General features: G+C 38.0%; 1 protein-coding gene and 1 non-coding gene across 2 annotated transcripts; both read right to left on the bottom strand.

Annotated features, from left to right (window-relative positions):
* Positions 1-480: 480 nt before the first annotated feature.
* On the bottom strand, positions 481-22,451 carry LOC140708611 (uncharacterized). The gene is made up of 9 exons (XM_073004753.1): positions 22,347-22,451; positions 22,144-22,250; positions 20,679-20,816; positions 18,159-18,229; positions 12,265-12,335; positions 10,854-10,898; positions 9,657-9,823; positions 3,373-3,496; positions 481-1,645 (listed from the first exon to the last, which is right to left on the bottom strand). The coding sequence occupies exons 1-9, from the start codon at positions 22,449-22,451 to the stop codon at positions 1,424-1,426; spliced, it is 1,050 nt and encodes a 349-aa protein (XP_072860854.1). The 3' UTR covers positions 481-1,423.
* LOC140710584 (U6 spliceosomal RNA) lies at positions 19,347-19,453 on the bottom strand. The gene has a single exon (XR_012091662.1). It is a non-coding gene; the product is annotated as a U6 spliceosomal RNA (small nuclear RNA).
* Positions 22,452-25,953: the final 3,502 nt, after the last annotated feature.

Raw genomic sequence — 25,953 nt, 5'->3', positions numbered from 1 at the left:
CATCGAGGAGATAAGATATGGAAATGGACACCCACTTAACAGTCTGGCCACTTTTCTGTGGGGCTGCTGTGGTATGCTGGGGGTCCACTCCAGTCCCCAATTGCCTCCTGTTTTCCAGTGCCTGAAAGTATCAGCAGTGAAGTCTGCAAAAAGGCAAAGATGATAGTCTGCCCCTTCCTCTGGGACCTCTGCACCCTCGGAGGTATGAACCGGTTGCCAATCTGTACACACCTGTAGGATGTGGCTGGAGGAAAATTGAGAAGACTTGCCTAGTCAGGAGGAACAGGAACAGGGACTTACTTATAAAAGAAGCCTGGTCACGTTTTTGGAGAGTGCCTATGCCGTGCTGGGGGTTTACTTCAGCCCCTGGTCACCTCAGACACTCTGAAACGTGAAGGCTCAAATGTCTAAGTTGTCCAAACAGCAAAGATGACAGTCTGGTCCTTCCCCTGGGAGGTCTGACTCAGGGAGGTCTGAAACCTCTGTCAGCCAGAGAACAGCAGTGAAGGTGGCTGGAGACCCTGGTTGAAAGGCTCCACCCAGTGATTAGAAATGTGGTCAGGGACTGACTTAAACAAGAGTCTGGCCACGTTTTTGCAGGGTGGCTGTGCTGCACTGAGACACCACTTCCGCCCCTGGTCAGCTTGGGCTTTCCAAAGCCCATGGGCCAGAACAGCTAGGTGCCCAAACATCAAAGGTGGTGGCCCTCCCCTCTCTCTGGGAACTCTGTCCCAGGAAGATTTCAAATCTCCTTTGGCCAGGGAACACTGGTGGGGGTAGCTAGAGGCCTCAGGTGGGAGGTCCTGTCCAGTGATGAGGAACAGGATCAGGGCCTGCTTACAGAAGCAGTCTGGCCATGATTTGGTAAAGCAGCTGTGCCATGCCGCAGGATCTCTTCTGCACCTGGAGGGTTTGTAGTCTCCAAAGCCCACACACTAGAATGACTAAGTTGCCTGAACAGGAAAGATGGGGGCCTGCCCCATCTTGTCTCTCAGAATTTATCCTCTGTGATGCAGCTTAATGTTTAGGCTGTTAATTTTACTGTCAGCATTAGAGTTGTTCAGAAAGAATCTCACTGTTATCTTTTAGGTTAGATATATGAGAATTCATTTTCTCCTGTAAATAAACTTGTTCATGTTTGTTCTCTGGAAAGAAGTCTCTTTCATCTATCTGACTTTGATCACAGTCAGGTAGAGCAGCAGTCAGTCTAAAATGACATGATAGGATTTCCATTTCCAGTGTTTCCTAGCTGTGTCTTACATTCTGCAGTTCAGAACTGAGCATTCTCAGTGGTCAAAACGCTAAGCTGTCCGTCCACTCTACTGAAATACTGATTTTTGCTAATGCTTCCTCATTCAATTTTACAGCCTTTAGAAGTTTATCATTTTTCTCAGTTGTCAAAATGCTAAGCTGTCCACTGTACTTAAATATTGATTTTTGTTATTGTTTCCTCCCTCAATTTTACAGCCTTTAGAAGTTTATCATTCTTTGCTTTCACACTTTCAATTTCCTCCAAAAGTTTCTTTTCCCTTAGCTGGCTCTGCTGTTTTATTTTGTCTACTTCCAGTCTCAGCATGGCAATTTCTTCCTGCAACATGCGATTTTCATGCAAGAGATCTTTTTCTTTCTTATGGCTAAGAGAAACCTAAGTAAACAAAGGGAACTTTTAGTTAGCACTCAAGAGAATCACATATCATGATTTCTTCTGAAATTAAAGAATGACATTTATATTTGTATAATGAAAGAATTTCCACAGTGGATATCTAACTGCAAAAATGTTGGACAAAACTTCAAATTTAAAAGAGTGTAAATTCCAAAAAGTTGAAATATTTATTTAAAGACCATGAAAAATAAATCACTAGAGGATTTTTAAGAATTTCATAATTGGAAAAGCCTTTCTCTGAATTATAGAAAAACCAGATGCATAAAATATAAGATTAATATGCTTGAGTATTTTTTTAAATTGGGTTTATACTCTGATATCTAACCTATCAACCACACCATTGTAAGAGCCTTAGCTATGCATATATTTGGACAGAAGCCATTTCTTAAAGTTCTTTAAGTTCCTTTTTCTGAAGAATGTTTTATCAATATACTGCTTTTCTAATATTTTTACAGTCGGTTATAAGAATTGCATTTATTCATAACTGTTTAAGCATTGTGTCCTTCCACAATGTACACATCGGCATCTAAACATTGCACTTCTACAAACAACACTGAACTCATTTAAGATCACGATTCTTAAAAGGAGAGGTCAAAAAATATATGCAGCCAGGAGCAGTGGCTCACACCTGTAATCCCAGCACTTTGGGAGGCTGAGGTGGGTGGAGATCATGAGGTCAGGAGTTTGAGACCAGTCTGGCCAACATAGTGAAACCCTGTCTCTAGTAAAAATACAAAAAATTAGCTGAGTGTGGTGGTGTGCACCTGTAATCCCAGCTACTCAGGAGGCTGAGGCAGGAGAATCGTGTGAACTTGGGAGGCAGAGGTTGCATTGAGCTGAGATCGTGCCATTGCACTCCAGCATGGGCAACTTCATAAAATCACGGTTACTTTTGTGGTGTAAATATATTAATACAAAAGAAGCCTTATATTTCAAAATACAAATGGTAAATAAGATACAACTTACAATGCTTTTCTTAGAAATTGTGAGATTATTTGCCATTGCAATAACTTTTCTTTCCTCTTTATAGTGTATGAAATAGTAATAAGTGTGAAATAAGGAAAATACACTGAAATACTTCTCTGGGAACAAAATGCTTATCAATAAATTATCATTAAATGTATATCATGGCACGCCATTGTATTCAAAACTCTTTGCATTGAAATGAGAAACTTCTTGGAGCAAACTGTTACTCTCCTCAAAAGTAAGGATAATGACATCCACAATGTGGCCTCTGACCCAGCCATACATTTCCTACTTTCCTGTCAGTGAAAATAACAAACTGACTTCTCTATCAATATTTTTAAAAGATGAACTAATGTCCAAAATCTAGAAAATCTGTTGTTAGTAGCAAAACTTATTTTTGATATTGGAAAAATCATCAATTCTTATGAAAAATATGAAATGCTTCTCCTTTGGATTGAGGCCATTGTGAGGATCACTACTTGACTGTTGCAGTCAAATGTAGCTGAATTAAGAACATGGTTTTATCCTGTGTGTACAGGATATGATAAAGGATATACGGAGTGTCTGTGTATATATATACACAATGTATATCTGCACATTAATCCAAGACAAGGCAAAATATATACACACATATGTGTGTATATATATGTTTTAAAAATCCTTTATCCTTTCCAAAATACATCAAGTTATTTTTTTAAACAAATACATGTATTAAAACATTTGAAAATGACTAAAGAAAACACCTCAGAATTCATTTTCTTTTCAGCCACTTCCATCTGCTCTTGTTTATTAGTCAGAATCTCTTCTTGTGACATTCCAACGATCTGTTCTTCCGAAACTTGCTTCTGGGTATCATTTTGTTCATCACTAGAAGAAATTTTGATTTCATGAAATACTGGAGGTATCCCTAAAATGATCTACAGGGCAAGATGGTGCCATCAGATGTCATTCACACAATGTATATCTGCACATTAATCCAAGAAAAGGCAAAAGGATCTCACATCCATTAACCCAGTTCTCCCCAACCATGTTGACACCAGGGACTGGTTTTGCGGAAGGTAATTTTTCTGTGGACCTGAGTTGGGGGATGGTTGCAGGATGATTCAAGCACATAACATTCATTGTGCACATTATTTCTATTATTACTTATATATAATGAAATAATTATATAACTCACCATAATGTAGAATCACTGGGAGCCTCAGCTTGTTTTCCTGCAACTAGATGGTCCCATCTGGGGGTGACAGGAGATGGTGACAGATCATAAAGGATTAGATTCTCATAAGGAGTGAACAACCTAGATCCCCTGTGTAAGCAGCTTACAAGAGGGTTTGAGTCACACTCCTATGACAATCTAATGCCACCACCGATCTGACAGGAAGAGGAGCTCAGGCAGTAATGTGAGTGACAAAGAGTGGCTTTAAACAGATGAAGCTTTGCTTGCTCACCTGCCACTAGCCTCCTGCTGTGTGGCCCAGGTCCCAACAGGCCAGGGACTGGTACTGGTCCATGGCCTGGGGATTGGGAAGCCAGCCCTGTGTTAACCCATACTTTTTATCTTTATTTTTTGGAAACACTTTCCACTTATATTCTTGATTCCTCTGTATTTTATAGACAACTCAGAAATTCTTTCTGGAACAAGACAGGGTCTAATATTGTGTTTTTAACATACAACTTTGAATTAATTTTATCTGTGTATGCGACAGAGATGTGAAATAAACTAATCCTTAATCACTTTCAATTTTACTTTTATTTCATGTATATTAAGAATAAAACTGGGAAGTCCTATGCAGAGCAACTGGGCAAGAGAAATAAAGGACATCCAAATTGGAAAAAAGAAAATCAAACTATCTCTTCATCAATTATCTGACCTTATCCCTAGAAAACCCTAAAGACTCCTACAAAACACTCTTAGACTTGATAAATAAATTCAGTAAAGTCTCAGAGACTACAAAATGTACAAATACCAATGAGTAGTACCACTATACACCACCTACAGCCAAGCTGTGCATCACAACAAGAACCCAGTCCCTTTGACAATGGCTGCAAAAGAGTAAAATACCTAGGAAAATACTTAACGAAGCAGGTGAGTCAGCTATAAAAGGATAACTGGAAAACACCACTGAAGAAAATCAGAGATGACACAAATAAATGAACATACATCCTATGCTCCTGGACTGAAAGCATTGATATTGCAAAAATGACCATAGTGCCCAAAGCAGTCTACAGATTCAATACAGTTTCTATCCAAGTACCAATGTCATTCTTCACAGAGTTATTTTAAAAAGCTGCCATTCATGTAGAACCACAAAAGAGCCCGAATAGCAGCACACACACCAAGCAAAAGGAACAAACATGTTGGCATCACATGACCTGAAAACTGTAATTATTTTTAATGAGGTAAAAATGTATAAGAATATCACTGTTATTGTACAGAGAACACAGTGAACAAGAAAAGAAAAGGAATTTAAAAAGAGAATATCACTACCATATACATATATTAACTGACAGACTAAAATCTCCTACTGGAGATTATGTTAAGACTTGAGCAAAAGCTTCTAGAAATACTAAAAACAGAAACAAGACAAATAATTTTAAGGAATAAATTTTACAGAGAAATATGTATTTTAAAAAAAGAAAACAGATCTTCCTGAGAGCTATTATTAACCAATTCATCTTGACCAAAATTTTAAAATGAGGTGTAAAATTCTGGAATATAAAATAGATTCATTTTGACCATAGTTAATTGAAGGCAACTTTTAAACCAAAAATGTTCAGTTAAAGTTGAGTCTAACTTAGGAAAGAAATGACCTGTACCAATGGTAACAAGAAGCCACCCAGAGCCAGTTTGAAATCTAGTTAACCAATCAATGACCACTGGTCTTGCTCACCAACCACTACAGATGTGAGCAGCTTGCTTCTGAGATACAGCCAAGCAGCAGCACCTGCTCCATCAGAAGAGCCAGTGCCTGACCAGTATTCTTCTTACTGTAGGAAGCAAAAAAATTCCAACTCTGTCTTTTTATTTCAAATGCCAAAGGTTCATAATCCCTTGAAAAGAATTTGTAAGTCCATTAAATGTGCCACCCCAATTTTTAAAAAAATAAAAAGTGAGTGGCCGGGTGCAGTGGCTCACGCCTGTAATTCTAGCACTTTGAAGGGCCGAAGTGGGTGGCTCACCTGACGTAAAGAGTGTGAGGCCAGCCTGACCAACATGGTGAAACCCTGTCTCTACTAAAAATACAAAAATTAGCCAGGTGTGGCGGCAGGCCCCTGTAATCCCAGCTCCTCAGGAGGCTAAGGCAGGAGAAATACATGAACCCAGGAAGCAGAGGGTGCAGTGAACTGAGACCCCACCACTGCACTCCAGCCTGGGCGATAGAGTGAGACTCCATCTCAAAAATCAAATCAAATAAAATACCCTTTTTCTACTTCTTAGTAGAAAGGAGGTTTTAAATAAAGAACTGAAGGAATGGAAAGAGTAAGCTAGGAGGATAGCTGGGGAAAAAGCATTCCAGACACAGGGAACTGCCCAGTGCAGAGGTGTGCTTGGAGTCTTTAAGCACTAGGGGTAGATAAGGGATGGCAAGAATTTCAGTGAGGCTGAAGCAGAGCAAGGGAGAGAATTAGGAGGAAATTTGACACATACTCAGAGTGAAATGGGAGGCAATCAGAAGGGCTGGGGCAGAGGACTGACACAATTTGACTTATATTTTAAGTACATCCACTGAGTTAAGAATTGACGAAAAGGGAAGTTTTTAAAAGCCAGAACTATCAATTGCCAGTCTATGACACTCATGTAGACTGCAGATGAGGGTGGCTCAGATGTAGAAGATATGACTGGCTTCTGGACATATTCTTCAGGTAGACCTGACAAGATTTACTGAGAGATTACATGTGAGGTGTCAGAGAGAGAGAGAGATGAGTCAAGAAAGACACTCAGATTTTTGGCAGAGCAACTGGAAGAGTTGCCCTTACTCAAAGTAGGAACAATTACATGAGGGGTAGATTTCAGGAAGGCCATCTGTAGCCCAATTTTGGATCTGACAAGTGTGTGATACCCAATAGCTAACCAAATAGAGATGTCAAGTAGGCAGGCTGATACGGAAATCTGGAATTAGGGAGAGAGATCTGAGCGAGAGACATATATTTGGAAATCACTAGCATATACACGGTAGAAAAAGTCACGAGGGGCTGGGTGCAGTGGCTCATGCCTGTAATCCCAACACTTTGTGAGGCCAAGGCAGACAGATCACCTGAGGTCAGGAGTTTGAGACCAGGCTGGCCAACATGGGGAAATGCTGTCTCTACTAAAAATACAAAAATTAGCCGAGCATGGTGGCATAAACCTGTAACGGCAGCTACTCAGGAGGCTGAAGCAGGAGAATCACTTGAACCCAGGAGGCAGAGGTTGCAGTGAGCCGAGATCACACCACTGAACTCTAGACTGGGTGACAGAGTGAAACTCTGTCTCAAAAAAAGAAAAAGTCATGAGAGAGAAGACCGAGGACTGAGCCCTGGGAAAAAATAATGTCCAAATGGAGAAAGATGAGGAAGAGCAAGCAAAACAGACCATGATGAATGGACTAGAAAGGCAGGAGGAAAAGTCTGAGGGACTGAGGTCCTGAAAGCCAAGTTGAAGACGCTATTAGAGAGATGTCCTCCATTGGCTCAAATACTGTTGACAGATTAAATAAAATGAAGTGTAAGAAAAATGCCTAGATTTATTACAGAAAAAAATTAGTGATAATCTTGAGGAAAAACAATGTTGGAGGAGTGCTGAAACTGAAGACTTACTGGTGTGAGATTAAGAGTGAATGAAAAGAAAATTGAGTTCATGAGTGTAGACAGTTCTTTTAAGGACACCATACTTAGGAGTCATGACTGAGAATGTTGTCATTTTCTTCCACAGTCATGGAAAAGTAATAGACAATTAGTTTTAAATTTTATATAACAGGTGTAGTCTTCAAATTTTATATAACAATTATATATTTTAAAGGTTATAAAATTATACACATGTGGCATTAAAAATGCCAGACTGAGGTGTTAAATTCTTAAAACTATAGAACTAAAAGTTGCCTTGAACATTTCTAGATTCCATAAGCTGAATATCACTTTGTTAATGCTTATACATAAAGACCAAGAAACACTAAAAGTTTCAAGGAGAGTATTTCTTGCTTGATAAAAATCAGCCAATTCTAGAACAGTTGATACTCATCAAATATACAAAGTAATTGATCACAGAAAAATACTGAGTTCTATCAACAGGAATAAAGTGGTAGAAATGCTGAAAATAATCTTATTTTATAAATGAAATTTTAAAAATTATATGAAGTCACTGTGGAAAACTATGGTGCTGTGAATACTGAAATATATCCTTTTCTCAAAGGAAGGATAATGTCACACATGCAGGGCACTTTTATGAATAAGAGTTACTGCATTAGCAGCACCTTCCTTTTAGCACAAGGTCAGCAAATTAGCACCTGTGGGCAAAATCCAGCCCACTGCCTGTTTTTGTAAGTCAAGTATCTTGGAACGCAGCCAGCTTATTCACTCTACAGTCCACAGAGTCAATTAGCTGGGTGTGATGTTGCACATCTGTGGTCCCAGCTATTAGAGAGGCTGAGGTGGGAGGATCACTAGAGCCCAGAAAGTTGAGGCTGCAGTGAGCCATGATCATACAACTGCACTCCAGCCTGGGCAACAGAGACCTTGTCTCAAATACTCAAATATATATATACACACACACATATATATATATATAGAGAGAGAGAGAGTTTGCAAAGCCTAAAATATTTACTAACTGGTTCTTTGCAGAAAAATCTGGCCAACTCCTGGTTTAGTAGATGAAAGATCCTTTGATATATTTTAATAAAAGTTTTACCCAATATACTGAAACATTTATATTAAATATAGATCCCCATGTACAATCCCTTGGCAATATTCAGATTGAAGATCCAATATTTCAGCACTCAGACACTGACAACAAAAATTTAATAACTAGCAATCAAGGTAGAGTGTAAATGTAGCATGTAGCTTCCATTTGCAACACAGCAGATATTACAAGAATTCTAACAAAATTATCTTAAGATGTGTTATCTAAAACTAAAGACTTTAAATACATTTTAATTGTGAAATAATCAGTTTACTCTATATCTAGCCTCATTTGTAAAAAAATTGTTGCATGCTACATTATTTTCTGGGAATGAAAATTGAGTTATTTCCTATTGGTAAGGATTTACTTTTGATAATGATAACTTCCTACTGAATAGGATTCACCTTTTTGATATAATGATGCTGTAATAAATGTCCTTATACATAAGTATATATGTAACAAATCTATATAAATATCCTTAACATACATATATATCCTTACTATGTTATATATGTGTGTGTGAATATGCTACTCAATTAATATTTGAAATGCATTTACCAACAGTGTACGACATGTCTTTCTCAGTGAGACCATTTCCTTTGCAGCAACACAGATGGAGCTGGTGGCCATTATTCTAAGCAAACCAATGCTGAAATAGAAAATCAAATGCCACATATTCTTACTCATTAGTGGGAACTAAACAATGAGAACTCATGGACACAAAGAGGAGAATAACAGGCAAAAGGGTCTACTTGAGGGTGGAGCATGGCTGGAGGGAGACGACCAAAAAACTACCTTTTGGGTATTTTGCTTATTATGTGGCTGGTGAAATAATCTGTAGCCCAAACCTCCATGATACAGTTTACCTATATAACAAACTGCACATGTACCTCTGAAGCTAAAATAAAAGTTCACTAAAACGTAAAGAAATTCCTTTCCCCTCACATTTGCCAATACTCGTTATTTTTCAAATAAATTAATGACTGAAAAAAAATGGTAACTCATTTTTTGCTGATTTCCATTTTTCTGATTACCAGGCAAGGTTGAATATCCTAGGAAAAATATAACATTTTAAATCATGAATATTAGCCCAAATTAGGATTAGTTTGACACCATATGGCTATCTCCTATTAAATGTTGCCATAGGCTTACCTGTGATACTCTTCATTCTCAGTGTCAGGAAATTGCTCACTTTCAGGTGTTCTGCTCTTGCTTTGTGGAATTAATCCATCATCACCATTGCCAGCAGCGGCATCATTAGTCAGGTTTTCTGGTAATCCCATATTATTACTTCCGTGCTTCTTCATTTCTTCTTCAGCCTTGAATGGAAGTTTGATATTAATGATATTAAGGATATTCACTTTATTGAATAAAAAGAACCTTTTTAATTGATTTTATCAATTGACTCAGTTTGTCATTATTGTAGTCATTAAAAATATTTCACACTTAAGTTTGATCATATATACAGAACAATTACCATCTAATTTTAAGATGTAATTATCATATCATTGTAAAGTTTGCTTCATTTCTGTTTGACTGAATAAAATAGAATTTTCCAAAATTCAAAAAGGGCCCTCCTTCATTTTGTGCTTTTATTCCCAACCACTCTTCAGAATCTTATATATGTATTTATCCCATTTGACTCGTGGGAACACACAAATAAAAAGACAAAGATGCAAAATGTGTCTTCTTCTGTCTTTACCACCTAGATCTCACATTAAGCAGTCAGATTTAGAGGATGAGACACTGTGGGGCTTCAGGAATAGAAAGGAAGATTGCCCTTTTCTGCACTGAGATATTCTTCTCCCCCACTGCCTTTGATCATTCTTTTTCATTTGGTCCCTGGGATATCAAAAACATGAGGTTCTCACTGAAACATGGGAACCAAAGTTCACCACAACACAAGGAGCAGAGTGAAACTGCTGAGGTACAAGCGTGGATGCCCAGAAAATAAGATGCTCCCCAAATTTCCCATTCGATAGCCATACAATTTTCTAGCTGGAAGATACACAGAATAAGAAATTATCTTCTTTAGCCACATTATCTATTGATAATCAGACTAAAACCAAGAAAGATAAAATGATTGATCCAAAGCTCCTAAAGTGGCATGACCTAGCACTTTACGGCACCATTCAGGATTATTCCATAATAATGAAAGAATATCTCTGGGGTTTGTATCTCTTTAAAACTCAATGTCCAGAATTCTTTCTGAGTTAAATATTAAACTTTTCACTGATGATTTATGCTACTTACATGATAGGATCATGTATGCCTACACTTACAACACTTTATTAAACAACATAATGTAAAAATCTAATTCAACAGAAATATTTGAATATAATGGTATACCTCTCTATCACAATCCTTGTTTATTTCTGGTTCTTGAGACATTTCCTGCAAATGCAAAAATAGAAGGTTAATTTGCTTGTTGTATTTCTGTGATGTCTCCTCTTTTGGAATGCATGTTTTAAAAATAATTTTATTTTAAGTAATCAAGTATAGACAATGAAAAATTAGAAAATAATTAAAATTAAAATTTAACTGTTAAAATAAATAATTAATTAAAATTAAAAATTAACTTTTTAATCTATGTTCAGCTACTGCCACATCACTGGCTTCTGACTAACATGGGAAAAATAATTCACCTTAGCCAACGGGAGAAGAAAAACATGAACCAGCAAACTTAACTTTGTTACCATTTGTTTGGACTCCACTTAATTTATGTGTTAAATCTGCCAAAAATGCATCAGCGGATGATTTGTAGTGTTGCAAAGCCTTCCTCACTTGAAAAGAGTTTACCTCACCAAACCCTAACCAGTGAGCCTCTACAGATTACTAACTGGATTGTAGGCACGCTTTCAATTATTAGGAGCTGAAATCAACACCAAACAGAAAGAAATGCAAATTCTTAAATTTTAATTGAAATTATATGATGTAATATGATAATGTTATGTATCTAGTTTATCTGCTTAAGTTCAGTTCTAATATATCCTAATGTGTACTAATGACAGTGGATAAAAATTTTAATAATCTGTACTGATTTTCTGCAACTGCAGTAAGTTCGAATGTTATTGTGTTTCTGCACTAACACCAAAGGTCCTGTTCTGCAAGATATGATTCTTGTAATAGGCATTTGGGTTGTTTTTATGACCTGGTTCCCTCCCTGAAGAGAAACGCTGAGGTCAATGAGAGATCACAAGGCAGAATATATCTTTCACCTTGCTATCAGTGACTGCAATATAAAACTGCAGATTTTCAATCACTGACCATGATTACTCTTCAACCATGAATCCAGCTCAGGGACCATCAGTTTTACATTGTTCATAATTCTAATGCTGAATAATATCCAATAATTGATGTTACTTTCTTTATCATATCAGGGTGTTGTAAGAATAAAAGAACAAAGTTCTGGAATTTCTTTTGCTTCTATTCCAAAAGGAAAGATTACCTATAAGCTAATCAAAAAGGCAGATAAGAATATTTTAAATAAGAATATTGTAAAGTAAGAGTATTTTAAAGTTTATAGTGGTTATGTTTTTTAAGTTAAGTTTCAAATGCTAACTTAGAATCTATTGATTCTTCTGTTAATGAGATTGCTGAATTTATTAAATTTTATGAATCTATTAAAAAGTTCTTAGAAAAAAGAATCTATTGATTCTCAAAACCTAGTCTGAAAGGTAATTTCATTTGGACTACCTAATATTATTAAAGCAAAGAAAACAACATTAAATCAAAAATTTAAATGTAAAATTTTCCATGCCTCTGGCTGGCTATTTTCACTGCCTTTAAGCCTTTGTGATTCTTCCTCTGATGTCAGCTTTAAGTCTTGTTCTGTTGAGAAATCCATATATTCAGTTAAAATGAGCCACTTACAACAGTTAAAAAGTATTGCCTTTATAAAAATAGATTTAAGACAACATTTTATTTTATCTCATAAATTGAGTGTTTAGTGTTTCATGAAATAGTTACTTAGGAAATCATTTTCTAAGACTTCAACAAACCACTTGGGGAGACACCTGATGAGATTCACTCACAAATTCATCCACCCAACATAAATGAACAAAACCACCAGAAACACAACTTTAAAATACAGTAGAAACATATAAGGTAACACAGTATGTTGTTCTCCACTTCCTAATCATGAAGCAGTAAATGTAATGAAAAGGAAATTTAGTTTTAAACAGAAATAAGTTTTCCTGCAATTAGCTACTCTGACTCTAAGGATAGTAGCAGGCAGGGCCCAGGTAAGGTCGTGTTGATCCTGTCCAAGAAGCCAGAGCCCACAGGTATGGCTCCAGACATCCCAGAGCAAGGTTAAAAAAAAAATTCCTTTACCGTCTGCCCTTCCCCTCAGCATTTACTCATAGCTATTTGCACAAATGTATATATTTTGCAAGTTCCTCTTTTCCTTCAATGTAGTTGCAAAGTCACAAGCTATGCTGAGATTGCAAAACTGTCACTATATGATTAACTGCCTTTGTTCTGCTTCTGTAAGCTTGCCTTTATAAGCCAGGCTCTGTCTTTGTTCAGGACTCAGCATTTGGATGCAAATCCACTGAACTGGTGTGTACCTAAATAAAATCCTCCTGTTTCACCCACTGGGTCTCTCCTGCCTCCTGTTTTCTGCAACAATAGTACCTTATAAATGATTTCCAAAACTACTACTGACACCTTTATTAGTGCACAATGTCTTCCTAATGTCTAAAATGTTTCCCTCTACTATTCTGACAAATTTCTTTTCTTTTCTTTTTTTTCTTTTTTTTTTTTTTTGAGCCAGGGTCTTTCTCTGTCACCAGGCTGGAGTGCAGTGGCACAACCTCAGCTCACTGCAACCTCTGACTCCCTGGTTCAAGCGATTCTCCTGTCTCAGTCTCACAAGAAGCTGGGATTACAGGCATGCACCATCATGCCCAGCTAATTTTCATATTTTTAGTAGAGATGGCGTTTCAAGATTGGCCAGGATGTTCCTGATCTTTTGACCTTGTGATCCACCTCCGCCAGCCCCCCCAAAAGGCTGGGATTACAGTTGTGAGACACAACAACTGGCCTTAGTTTCATCTTTTAAAACAATGATATGTGAAGTCTTCCTTGATTCTGCATGTCTTTCCCCAGATAAAAAGGTACCTCCTTCCTTGAGGCTGCCTTCTGACTTCACTGATTTTTCTACTGCATCTTTACCACCTGAACTGTACATTATTCCCCCACATGTCTGTCCCCTCTGCTCCAAGACTGCAGAGAACAGTCTTGCACATAATCTTTGTAAAAACAGTCTTTATTTTACTCACAAATTTCTTATTGAGTCCTGCTACATACATGCTAGGTATTAGGGTTTAAAAACAATGAAAATAAAGCATATCAGGGATGGCTTTTCTAGAACACATGCCCAAGCACAGACTGAAATATTGAGGTTAGCCAGATTAAAAGTGGTAGAGGGCAGGAAAGGGTAACAGCATTCCACACAGCAGCAAGAGCAGGAGTGAGGCCTGAAAGAGTGAACGAGTGAGTAGGACATTACCAGCAGCTCAGTAATGCCAGAGAAAGGGCGCACAGGGAAAAGGGCTAAAGATGGAGAGTGGGGCAGAAGTCAGATTATGAAACCTGATGTGTAATTTTAAGATGCTTGGACATTAATGTTCAAGAGTGATCCCTGGTCCTATCTGCATTTAGAAAAATATCTTTTTAATGCCAAAACCAATATTCCTAGTGAGCCAATAGTCATTAAGACAAGGTGACAGATAGCTCTTGTGGACACAGCTGAGATGTTACTATGTAGCAAATTCTCAATAATTCTCATGAGCACTTGGAAAGTCAATTCTATAATAAGTCAAAGAAATTATAATAAATCACCTAATATTTGGTTTGGGAAGGTGCTTTCTAAAGTTATAGTGCATACAAATATAATTCATAGTTGTGAATTCAGAGATGTGACAATAAAGCAATGAAACTACACTGTGTTTGAGTCAGTAATCTTCAGATTTCTATCTCGTCTTCCTACCCGGTCTGTAAATTCTAAGTATAATCTTGGTACTCACTCTCAAGTTTATGTTAAATACTAGCCTATAAAAAAACACTCTTTCTCTTACTTCTTTTTGTTATTTATATGTTGCTGTTATTAAAGGAAGAACACAAAAATACCCCTCTGAAGGGATTCTAGTTTGGTTGCAGGCTACAAGAGGGGAAAAACAGAAAGCATATTTTGCAGAAAATGGTATTTTAGAAATCAGAACTATGACATGAAGTCAAGCAGGGCACTCTAGGACTGAATTTGCTGCGCTTCTTTAATACACTCCTTGTTCTCTTTCTTTTCTGGCAGCCGTGACTCACACAGGTCATGGAGACTATCATTCCCTAAGAGGAACACAACTCTGATATTCATCTTTATCTATTCAGTTCACCTGTCCCAATTCTGTGTTCTGTGGATGCTGACTTTTGGTCACTGATGGTGATACACATGGACATTTTCATCAACTTTCAGATTCTTTGATCTTTGACAAGTCTTGTTACTGAGAGTCAAACTAGTAGGATGTGAGTTATAAATGCTGGTTATCCAATTACCTACTCAAAATATCCTACATGAATATTCCATTAAACATGCATAGGAAAAAAATGGTCATTCCTGCTGACCTGCAGCTCTTTGCTCTTCTGTATTCACCAGAAAATTTCCTACTCCTTCCTCATGTCCAGGTTAAATACTAGTGTACGACCTGGAAACCTGTAAATCATCTGACATTTCTCTCAGTCCCCCAAGCCTTTCTCATTCAATTATCACTAAATCATATGGACCATACCTCTCTTCTGCCTCTGCTTTATATTCCCACTGCCACTGGGAACATAAACATTTACAAAATGGCTTCTATTTAAAAGAAAACCGCCAACTACTAATGTTAGTTCTTACATGAAAAAAATTAAGCAAAACAAATAAAAAGGCATAACACCATAAAAACAAAGGCCAACATATTAAAATGAGTAACTGAGATTCCTAACTTTATTCCACCATGGATGGGTGAAAACCTTATAATACATTGATACTAGTCCAAGGATGTGTGATGGAAACTATAGCTGACTATTGTAAAAGCTTCCTTTGTGTCCTGGTTTCTTTCCATGGTAACCTTCCACCAGTCCCAGGAAACTATAGGCCACAGTTCAAATTAAATCTGCCTTATGGCTTGTAAATAAAGTTTTATAGGAGCTCAGTCATGCCTGTTTGCTTACATAGAATCGTGGTGGCTTTCACTCTACAACAGCAGACAACAGCAGGGGTAAGTAGTTATGACAGAGACCACATAGTCTAAAATATTGCCCGCCTGGTTCTTTACAGGAAAAGCTTGCTAACCCATTTTACACCATAACCAGAATGCCTTAATACTCAAATTTAATCTTGTGACTCCCCTGCTCCAATGTCTCCAATGAGCCCCTGCAGCAAACATTGTTCACTCCCTACCAATAGCCATTCCTTATTCTTTCTTGCAGAAGAAACGCAAGTCTATTGGGATGTTTATTATCCCAATCTCCCTCCTCAGCCTCAGAAAGGGAAACGTTAATTCTAAGCTAATCACATATTTGCATTCCCAGTGCCTGGTTGGGGAATGAGCAGGTAGTGTAACACAGCCAATGAAATGTTACAGGAAGCCCCTTGTGTGCTTCTAAGTTTTCTCCCTGGTTAGAAAACACAGGTGAAGAAAAGAAGCCCTTGAGATGTTGTGTTGTGAGAACAAGATGTTTGGAGCTGTTGAAGATTACCCAACCATGAAAGGAGACATGAATAAAACACTGTCGACAGCACAGAAAGAGGGACAAGAGTGATCCCTAGGATATCACTGAACAAACAAAACAACTCTGGTTCCTACTGTTTTCACCACTGCTCATCAGTATTTGCAGTCCAAAGCATTCTACCTGGTAAACTTCCCATGGCCCACAGGAAAAACCTACTCATTTCTGTAGTATTAAAAAGTCTGTCATAAACTTGCCTTAGCTAAGTATTCACCTCATTTCCAACCTCTGGTATCTCACACTTTTGGTGCTAGCAAAAGTGAACTTCTCAGAAACCCTGCAAAGTTCACTCAAGCATCTTGTCTTTTGCACTTGCTGCTCTTCCTGCCAAACAGGCATATCTCCTTAGATGTTCCTTCTGGCCAACACACAATCTTGTTGCATGTTCCTTCTGTCAAACATTATTCTTCTGCTTCTTTACCTAGAAAAATTCTTCTCACTCTGCATGCTTCCCTTGAATCATACCTACTTTTTTTTTTTTTTTTTTTTTTTACCAGAACTTTTATTCCTCATCACATATGTCTAGCACATAATCAATATATAATAAATTATAAGCTTCCGGTGGACATCTAGCACACAGTAAGAACTGAATAAAGTAGTAAAACAAAAAAAAATGACAATGATAATAACAAGCTCCTGTCTGTATTTTTAATTGTATTCTGTTGTGTTCTGTTGCATTAGAAAAATGGTTAGTATCTAAAAGACATTCGATAGTTATCTGTTAAGTTAAGTGAAAACATAAATGGAAATATTTTCTTTGTAAATTCTATTGAAAAAGCACAGAAATGAAATAGAGACAGCTCTATTATGAGCACCTTAAGGATCAAAACTACATCTGCTCCATCTTTATGTCCTGCAACTTATAAAACCCAACTTACAAAAGTTCTTTGATAAATTGATGGCTAAATTAAAGGTGTCCTCATACCGTTTGGGTTATACAATGTATTAGGTGTCCACAACCAGGTAGCATACTAGCATTTTTGTTATTGTGAAACATTTTTCTAATTTTATTATAATCTCCTGAGCCTAGAGTTGAGCAATTTGTATATTTATTATGACAATCTTCTGGCAAATGGTAGCAGAGCATTTGTTCTAACAAAATTGCTGTTATCATGACAACTAACCAGCATGTAGAAGAGCACATCTTGTTCCAACAAAGTAAATGTGTCTCTTTCCAACTTCAAATGAGGAGGAATGAAATCAGTAATAGTGAGACCTTGTTGGGACAAGCATATGTAACATAACTTTGCTTCAGCATTCTTTTGAGATCAAAAGTTCCTTACTTTTACTTTTTTATCTATGATAGGACCACCCAGAGCAGCAGTCCTCAACTCCCATGCTACAGACCGGTAGCAGTCCATGGATTATTATGAACCACACCACACAGGAAGAGGTGAGCAGCAGGCAAACCAGGGAAGCTTCACCTGTACTTACAGCCAACCAATAATAATGGTTCATATTATTGCCTGAACTCTGCCCCTTCCTAGATCAGTGACAGCATTAGATACTCACTGGAGCATGAACCCTGTTGTGAACTGCCCATCCGAGGGATCTAGGTTGTGTGCTTCATATGAGAATCTAATGCCTGATGATCTGTCACTGTCTCATGTTGCCCCCAGACGAGACTATCTAGTTGCAGAAAAATAAGCTCAGAGCTTCCACAGATTCTACATGATGGTAAGTTGTATAATTAGTTCATTATATATTACAATGTAATAATAATATAAATAAAGTAGCACAATAAACATAACATGACTGAATAATCCTGAAACTATCCCCACCTTCCCCCAGCCCATAGAAAGACTGTCTTCCACAAAACCGGTCCCTGGTACCAAAAAGATTGCGGACAACTGACCTAAAGTAATTCACTATCACAAGTGTTACCTGGATTGCTGTTTTCAGAAGAGATTTTTAGCATCTGTTTTTCTTTGTAGTTAGAAAGTAATTGGCAAATTCTATGTATAAAAATGTAGTAAACCAAATTACTATTTTAATACTGATGTAAAAAACTTACCAAATGTAAAATTCTTAGAGTATTTCAAACAATATCATAATATCAGAACTTAACAGTATTATCCCATCCACTTATGAGTTCATTCTACAAACTTCTCTTGAAGCTTCTAAGTAAAGAAGACAAAAATGTAGGGTGAAATGCTCATAAATCGAGAGCAGTGTGACCCAGTAAATTAGCTTGCATTAGCATGACATAATAGAAAGCGTTCCAACTCTGCTTAAGTCCTAGCTCCATAATGAACAGCTATTTGTTCTTGGAAGACTTGCTTGTCTTAGGCTCAATGTCTTCTTCAACAAAGTGAGGACTTTGCTGCCTTATTTCACTAGGTTGTTATAAAGATTTAACAAGATAACATTTTTTAAATGCTCAGAGAAATAGTAAAGCAAAGGAATAATCTGTTCCTAAACATTATAACTAAAATTATCTTGGAATCCCAAATAAAACCCAATGCATATTTTGTTCATAGGTTCTAATATGCAAATGTTATAGTTTTCAGCAAATGTTATTAAGTCTTAATTTTACTTCTTAGTTTTCCTGCTCCTTAGGGCTTATAATTCTGGGCATCTCAACTACGTCTTAGTTTGTAACTAAATTTACTCATAAATATCTCATTAAAGTAGATAATGTGAGTGTCCACTATCACGGAGTTGACCAATCACACCAAGGGCAGAAAAACCAATGGATGTTAAGACCTGGCTTGGACCAGTGATCCTTCTCTACCTACTCCAACTCTGAGCCAGCAGATGTTTCTTAGGATAATGGTTTATATTGATGCTCAATTCCAGCAGACATGGAGACCAAAACTCTACCTATATGTTTTTTAGTTTCCATGAAGAAGTTGTAAGTTGACATTCTCTAATTTTTGACATACACACTAACAACATATTTTGCACCAAACACATTATTCAGCTCTGAGTCACCTCATAGACCATCTTATATGACTTTTTTTTTAGTGTAAATCACAATTTCAATATTTTGGTGGCACCCATTTTGCTTTGATTCACACTATTTCCTTAGAGCTAGTCAGCAAATAGTCAAATGACCTTCTAGTGACTGACCAAAATATGGAATGCTTCAAAAATTTGTGCTGCTTCCTTATGCAGAAGCCATGCTAATTTTCTCTGTATTGTTCCCATTTTAGGATACGTGCTGCGGAAGCAAGCACAAAGCCCTACTTTTACACATGATTAGTGATGAGTCATGCACAGGGCTTGGTTCTGTTAAGTCCAACTAACCTACTTGAGATTCTGAGAATTCTCTTCAATGGCTCCCTGTGAGGTAGAATTTGAAAATATTTTAAAATCTTGAGTTACAGATGAAAGTAGCTTGGACAATTTTCATTATCATGTAAAACAGATCACTCAAGGGCCAACCACAACTGGGAGCCACTGCTCGGAGAAGGTTCATATGGGACTTTCTACTGCCTAAGGTTCTATACAGAATATAAAGGTGCCTCACAGTACAGATCTGATAGCAAAGAAGAAGAAACAAACACTGATCTGTTTCTGTTACATCATTTGAACCCCTCTGACCCTTTAGAACAAGCCCAATTAATATCTGCCAGAGAAAAGACCAACAATGGCCTCAAAGGATCTTGTACCATGAAGGTCTCAGCTAATTCTTGGCTAAGATGTGGTTTCCACATTAGGTTCTGAATATGGGGGGAAATGTCAATTTGCTCACTTTGTCTGCAGATCAAGTCAGGATGCCCAGCTGCCAGAGCAGGGTGCTGGTGCTTTGGGAACAAGGGCTGAGCATAGAAGCACAGATATGGGAACTTAAAGACTTGAGGGATATGAATCAGTAAGGGCATCTTGGTGTCAAAGGTCAACCATTACCAGGCAGCAGGACCAGTTTGAGTGGCAACAACACAGCAACAGAAACAAGGGAAACATCAGAATGACTGGAATGTCCTTTTTATTCTCCTCCTTCTGACTTGATAAAAGGGACTGTCTTCCTTGGATTTAGTGAATCCCTTCAGTTATTGAAAAATTCAAGGAGTATGTAGGAAATAGTTTCCAGAAGACAGTACAAGGCTTTCTGTTAAGCTGGACATTTCAAGACCCAAATAACTAATCAGAAAAATAAAAGATATGACACTGTTGTTTAATCCCATCCATAGGTGTTATACTTGGATGAAATGAACAATGTTGGGATCTCTAAGTATCAAGGTCTTAAAAGTCCTGAGATAAAGAATCCTGTATCCATTGGTACTTCTAAATTGTCTTGCTTTTTTTCTGATTTCAGGCTGATGCAGGGGACTAACTGACTGCCACTCTAAAACCAGCTGAACCGCACTGTGACATGTCACCTGATATGTAAGATACTATTGTTATAATTATTTTAAACCTCAATTTAGCATTAACTCGCCTTTTAATGTAAACACTTACACATTATGATGACTAGAAACAGCATAGTCTCTGGCCGTCTGTCCAGATAGATCTTTAGAAGAGACATCAATATTTTGCTCAAGTAGAAGGCTGACTATACTTGCTGATCCACAACGTACAGCAAGTATGAGAGCATTTCTAAAATGACAGAGATAATTTCTCCCTTAGGAACTGTAATAAACTTATTTTAAAAGCTAATTTGATATACTTTATCAACTTAACATCTTGCCTGTCCATGCAGAATTAAAGATTTACAAGCACTAAAACACATAAGCACTTGGGTGCTTAAGTGTTCATCTTTGTAAAATACCAACAAGGTTTAAAGGAAGGGACAACAAGGAAACCTCTTATCTCGGTGAGGTATTGCAAAGTAGAAGACATTAATTTAAAGTCTTTCAATGGGCAAGAAACAATGCTAGGGCCACTTATCTGAAGTGGACAAAGCTATAAGTGAAGATTTCCTTACAGCTTCCCTAGACTGATATGCTGTAATAGAAAATCAGCTAGAGGGTAAGATAAGAGCTCTCTGCTTGCTGAAAGCAGTAATATTAATAATAATGGTAAGAATAGTCATAGGAGTTTCAGTTAATGATGCCAATAAGCATGTGCTAGGCACTGAATTAAATGTCATATATATCTTCCTTACTTATGCACAATCTATTTGAAGGATATATTCTCCTACTTTTCATATATGACAACACATTTGGTGGTAAATAAGATTCCCAAGGTCACACACTTACCAAGTAAGAAAGCTAGGGATTAAACCCAGTCTTGTGTGAATCCAAAGCCTAGCTCTTTTCTCTTTATCACCCACCTACGGCTTGCCTTCATTAAAGGAAAAGTGTATCCACTTAAAACTATCTTCACTCCCTCTCTCCATACCAATTAAAAATAAAACCATCAAAATACACTGGAAATAAAAAAGGAAAAAGCTGTTGGACCCACAGTACGTGGAAATAGCAATTAATTGTCAAGTAGGGATAAGCTAACATTAATATTCTTCAAACAAGGCAACTTAAAGCAGAGTCATTGAATAGAAAAAAGGACTTTCAACTCCTATTTATGTTTCATGCAGCATATTTAGCAGAAAAGCAGAGAAGACACAGAGGTTAAAAAGTACTAGAAAAGGTTAAGAAGTTCAATACTGGGTCATAAAGTAAACTAAAAGCTAAAGTTCACATTTCATAAAATTAACATGAAATCCCTTTAGCTAATATAATATCATCTAACCAAAAACATCATACAACAAATAGTATCAGTCAATACAATAAGAGAAGATGAATCCTACTAAAACTGTTCTTCATGTTGCCCAGTCCAAATAATTGTTTTTCTGCTTCACTGATTTGTGTTGATACTGATCACTATGTCCCAATAAGTATAATTTAATCTTATTAATTTATTATTTATGACTTGAGTGACTGCTATCAATCTCAAACAACACACAGATTAAAAGAAATAACTATACCTCCCACATCTGTCACGTGCATTTAAATTAGCTTTTTTCTTGATTAAAAATTTCACCACTTGCTGTTTTTGTCCATGTACGCCAAGCAAAAGTTGTGTGAGGCCACACTGTAAAACAATATAAAACAAAAACAATATGTAATTCAAAAAATTACGTATTTCTCAACTGAGCTGGAAACTTTATATAAGATCCCATGGACTTACACTCATAGAAAGTAAATCAAATGTAGCTGCTTCCATCTCACTCTTCTGTGCTTTCCCACATGCTGCTGCTTCCCTTGGAAACACCCCTTCGCTGCCTGACCACATCAACTCTGATCATCTCAAAAACTCCCGTTCAACATTTACTGCTTCCAAGACCCTTTGCTTCTAACCCAGCATTTGGCACGGCACTTTTGGAGGATGATTTTTTTTCCATTTAAACAAAGAGCTTCTTGAGGGCAGGAGATGTATCTTTTATCTCTATATTATCCAACCCTAAGACAAAATTCTTGTGTATAAAGCAAGAATTGGAATGTAAAATATTTCTTTAGTTTCACATGTTTTACCAAAAGTTCAAGCTCCAATGTGCAATAAAAATTGCTATTAATACTCCTACTGCCCATTTGAAGAATTTTTCCATTCGTTCATTTAAAATCTATTTGTATTTACTTTTTCCAGATTGTTAACTAAATCATCAGTTCATAGGATTACTGAAACTAACAGAATTCCTGTCTGTATTTTCTTAATAACTTCATGGTTTTTAGCGTTTAAACCTGCCATCTTGATTATGTCAAAGCTCTGCAAACATAAGAGACATAATGGATAGTCCACAATACAGCTTCAGTTGATTTAAAAAAAGGTTTAGAATTTGCTACAATTCTAATTGAGAAAACTCTGCTCTTAACAATGACTTACTGACGTAAGCACTTGAATAACTGAACAAAGAGACCCAAAATCCTGAGAGGGCCATTCTCTACTTAATGAAAGACTACTCACTGCAAATTTCTAAAGACCTTCTGAATGGCAGGGAATAACTGAAGGTATAAAGGAAAAGGTATTATTCCGTAAGCTGATAGATAGTGCCAATAATATTCATTTTAATGTCTCAACCACATATAAAAGTCAGACTTGGCCAGGACTTACATGTGGCTCACACCGGTAATCCTAGCATTTTGGGAGGCTGAGGTGGGTGATTCACTTGAGCCCAGGAGTTCAAGGTCAGCCTGAAAAACATGGCATTAACCTCATCTCTACTAAAAAAAAAAAAACAAAAACAAAAAAAAAAAACACAAAAACTGAGATTGGAGAACCACTGAGCTTGGGGAGGTCAAGGCTGTGGTAAGCTGTGATCACAACACTGCACTACAGCCTGGGGAACAGATCGAGACCCCACCTCAAAAATAAACAAAAAAAAAGTTAGATTGATGTTATTGGAAAGATTTAAAGGAATTAGCACATATCCAACTCCAACTCTTCTAGAAATATCTTAAGTTTCTGAGATATAAGAACTTACATATTACACTTATGTATTCATGGTTCTTAAGCAGGAGTGTATCCAGATTTTGAGAAATTTGTTGTTGTTGTTGTTGTTGTTAGAGACAGGGTCTCATTATGTTGACCAGGCTAGACTCGAACACCTGAGCTCAAGCAATCCTCCCACCTCAGCCTCCCCAGCAGCTGGGACTACAGCCATGCACCACCATGCCTGGTTTCAAGGAAACATTTTTAAATGTACATATCCAGGCTTTATTAGACTTACTCTATCAAAATCTTCAGGGGAAAGCCTAGACTTGTGGATTATTTAAAAATTTTCCTGAGGTAACTGGAATGCACAACTCTAGCTGGAAGCTAGTGCAATAGACGATTACTTCAGTCTCATCTCTCATCCACATAACCAATTCCCTTTATCATTTGAGGATTTGGCCAAAAAGAGGAAAGAGTAGGAGAGAGATTCATTTGCTGAAAACATCGCATAATTTTCCCTGGTAAGAGTGGAACAAGGTCTAGTAAACTCAAAATCCAACCTGATCTTGTTCCTTATAAGCCCCTTATCGCCCACCTTCCCATCAAGATATTCTAGAGTTGAAAGCAGAGTTGAGACTCCAATTGGCCATTTTTACCAGAATAGGACACTAAGTCAGTTAATTACTTGCTGTTCCCTCTGCTCAAGTGTTTCCCACTACATTACCACCTATTCACTGCCAATCTGGATCCTCAGAGGCCTCCTGAAATTGATCTCCAAGCAGTTTACAACCCACTAACTCCCTCTCCCAAACTGAAAACTGTCATTCTCTAAAATTGAAAAGAACCTTGTCTCACCATACAAAGGAAATGAATGATCAACAGCAACCATACACACCAAGAACACTCACATATGCCCTGCCCCTCCTCACATTCTCCCCTCCTGGGCTGGCGTGAAGTCCCCCCTGGGCACTGTGGCTGGGCAGCAACATAACCCCCTGTGCCCAGGGCTCCTGCAGCCTCCCAGGGTCCACGGATGGAGATGCAACCCAAGGAAGGGGCAGATGGCCAAGGAAATGGGTAAAGATGAGGATGGCTGTGTGCCCTCCACAGGAGGAAGGGTCCCCTGAGCCCTGTCTTCAGAAGTGCGGTGCAGACGTGGGACCCCCCCATGTGAGCCCCTGCTGCCATCACCCCTGGCTCTAGGCTATTCAGCTGAAGAAGAGAGTTCTGGGAATGCCACCCACCTTCTGCTGGGCTCACTGTACCTCCAGCAACCTGTACATGTACTCTTCCATAATGTCCTCATTGGACCAAGCCACAGCAAGCTCTTTTGATGTCATAAAATACTGATGTCTATGAATTCTTTTTGAATGGTCCAGATATGGGTGCTCAGCACAATGAGTGCCACAAGCAGGGGCACCTTCCACCACATGGCTATCCTCAGCGTCCGCACTGGGGGCCAGGGACACCGGGTGGAGGAGTGGTGGCAGCTGCTGCTGGTGACACCCTTCTCAGCTCTGGGTCCCACACAGCCCTGTCCACCAGGGGCCCTGAGCTGTTGAGCTCCTCCCTTTGAGCAGCACCTTGTCCAGTGCCTCTCTCCACTCCCCCGCAGAGTCTGTCTGTTATCTCCAAACAAGGCAGAGCATGAGGTCACATAACCTTGGACTCGCAGGAATGTGTGCAACAAGACTGCTGCCTACACCTTTTCAGGGAAGCCTCCTCCAGCTGCAGCCCAGCCCTGAGAAGACCCAGTGGAGGCCTCCAGCCCACCTGGTTTGCCCTCACGTAGTGCAGGTAAGGCTCATCAGGTACAAAGGAATCTCTGAGACCTCTGGTGAGCCAGTTCCTGAAGAGTGGAAGCAGTTGCTAAGCCTGCCCTGTGACATTGACTGGAGCCCACATGGCCAGCTGGGCCCAGGGGAGCCCAGAGCGTGTGGCCAGTGGGGCTCGACAGGGTGCAAGGGGGATGTCTACAAGAGTCCATTTTCCCTGCTGCCAGACCTTCCTCCATCAGAAGGTGCAACTGGCTTCATCCTCCCAGGCTGATTACTAGTTTTCCCTCATTTCAAAACCAGTTCTAATTTCCGCTATCACATTTTTTTTTAACCTGTGGGCTATTATAGCTGTATTGTTTAATTTCCAACCATAGTTGATTTTCTAGTTATCTTTTTTCTTATCAACTTCTAACTCAAGTCCACTACAGTTAGAAAACACCATTTCATTATCTCCCTTCTTTGAAATATTTGAGTTATTTTTTGTCAAGAATAACCAATGTTCTATCAATATATGCAGCTGAAAAGAATATGTATTCTGCATTTTATAGATATAAAGTTAGATATTTATATACATCAGTAAGTCCATT

This window comes from Chlorocebus sabaeus, chromosome 2 (assembly GCF_047675955.1).
Source record: "Chlorocebus sabaeus isolate Y175 chromosome 2, mChlSab1.0.hap1, whole genome shotgun sequence".
NCBI classification, from domain to species: Eukaryota; Metazoa; Chordata; class Mammalia; order Primates; family Cercopithecidae; genus Chlorocebus; species Chlorocebus sabaeus.
This window is presented reverse-complemented; position numbering and strand designations above follow the sequence as displayed.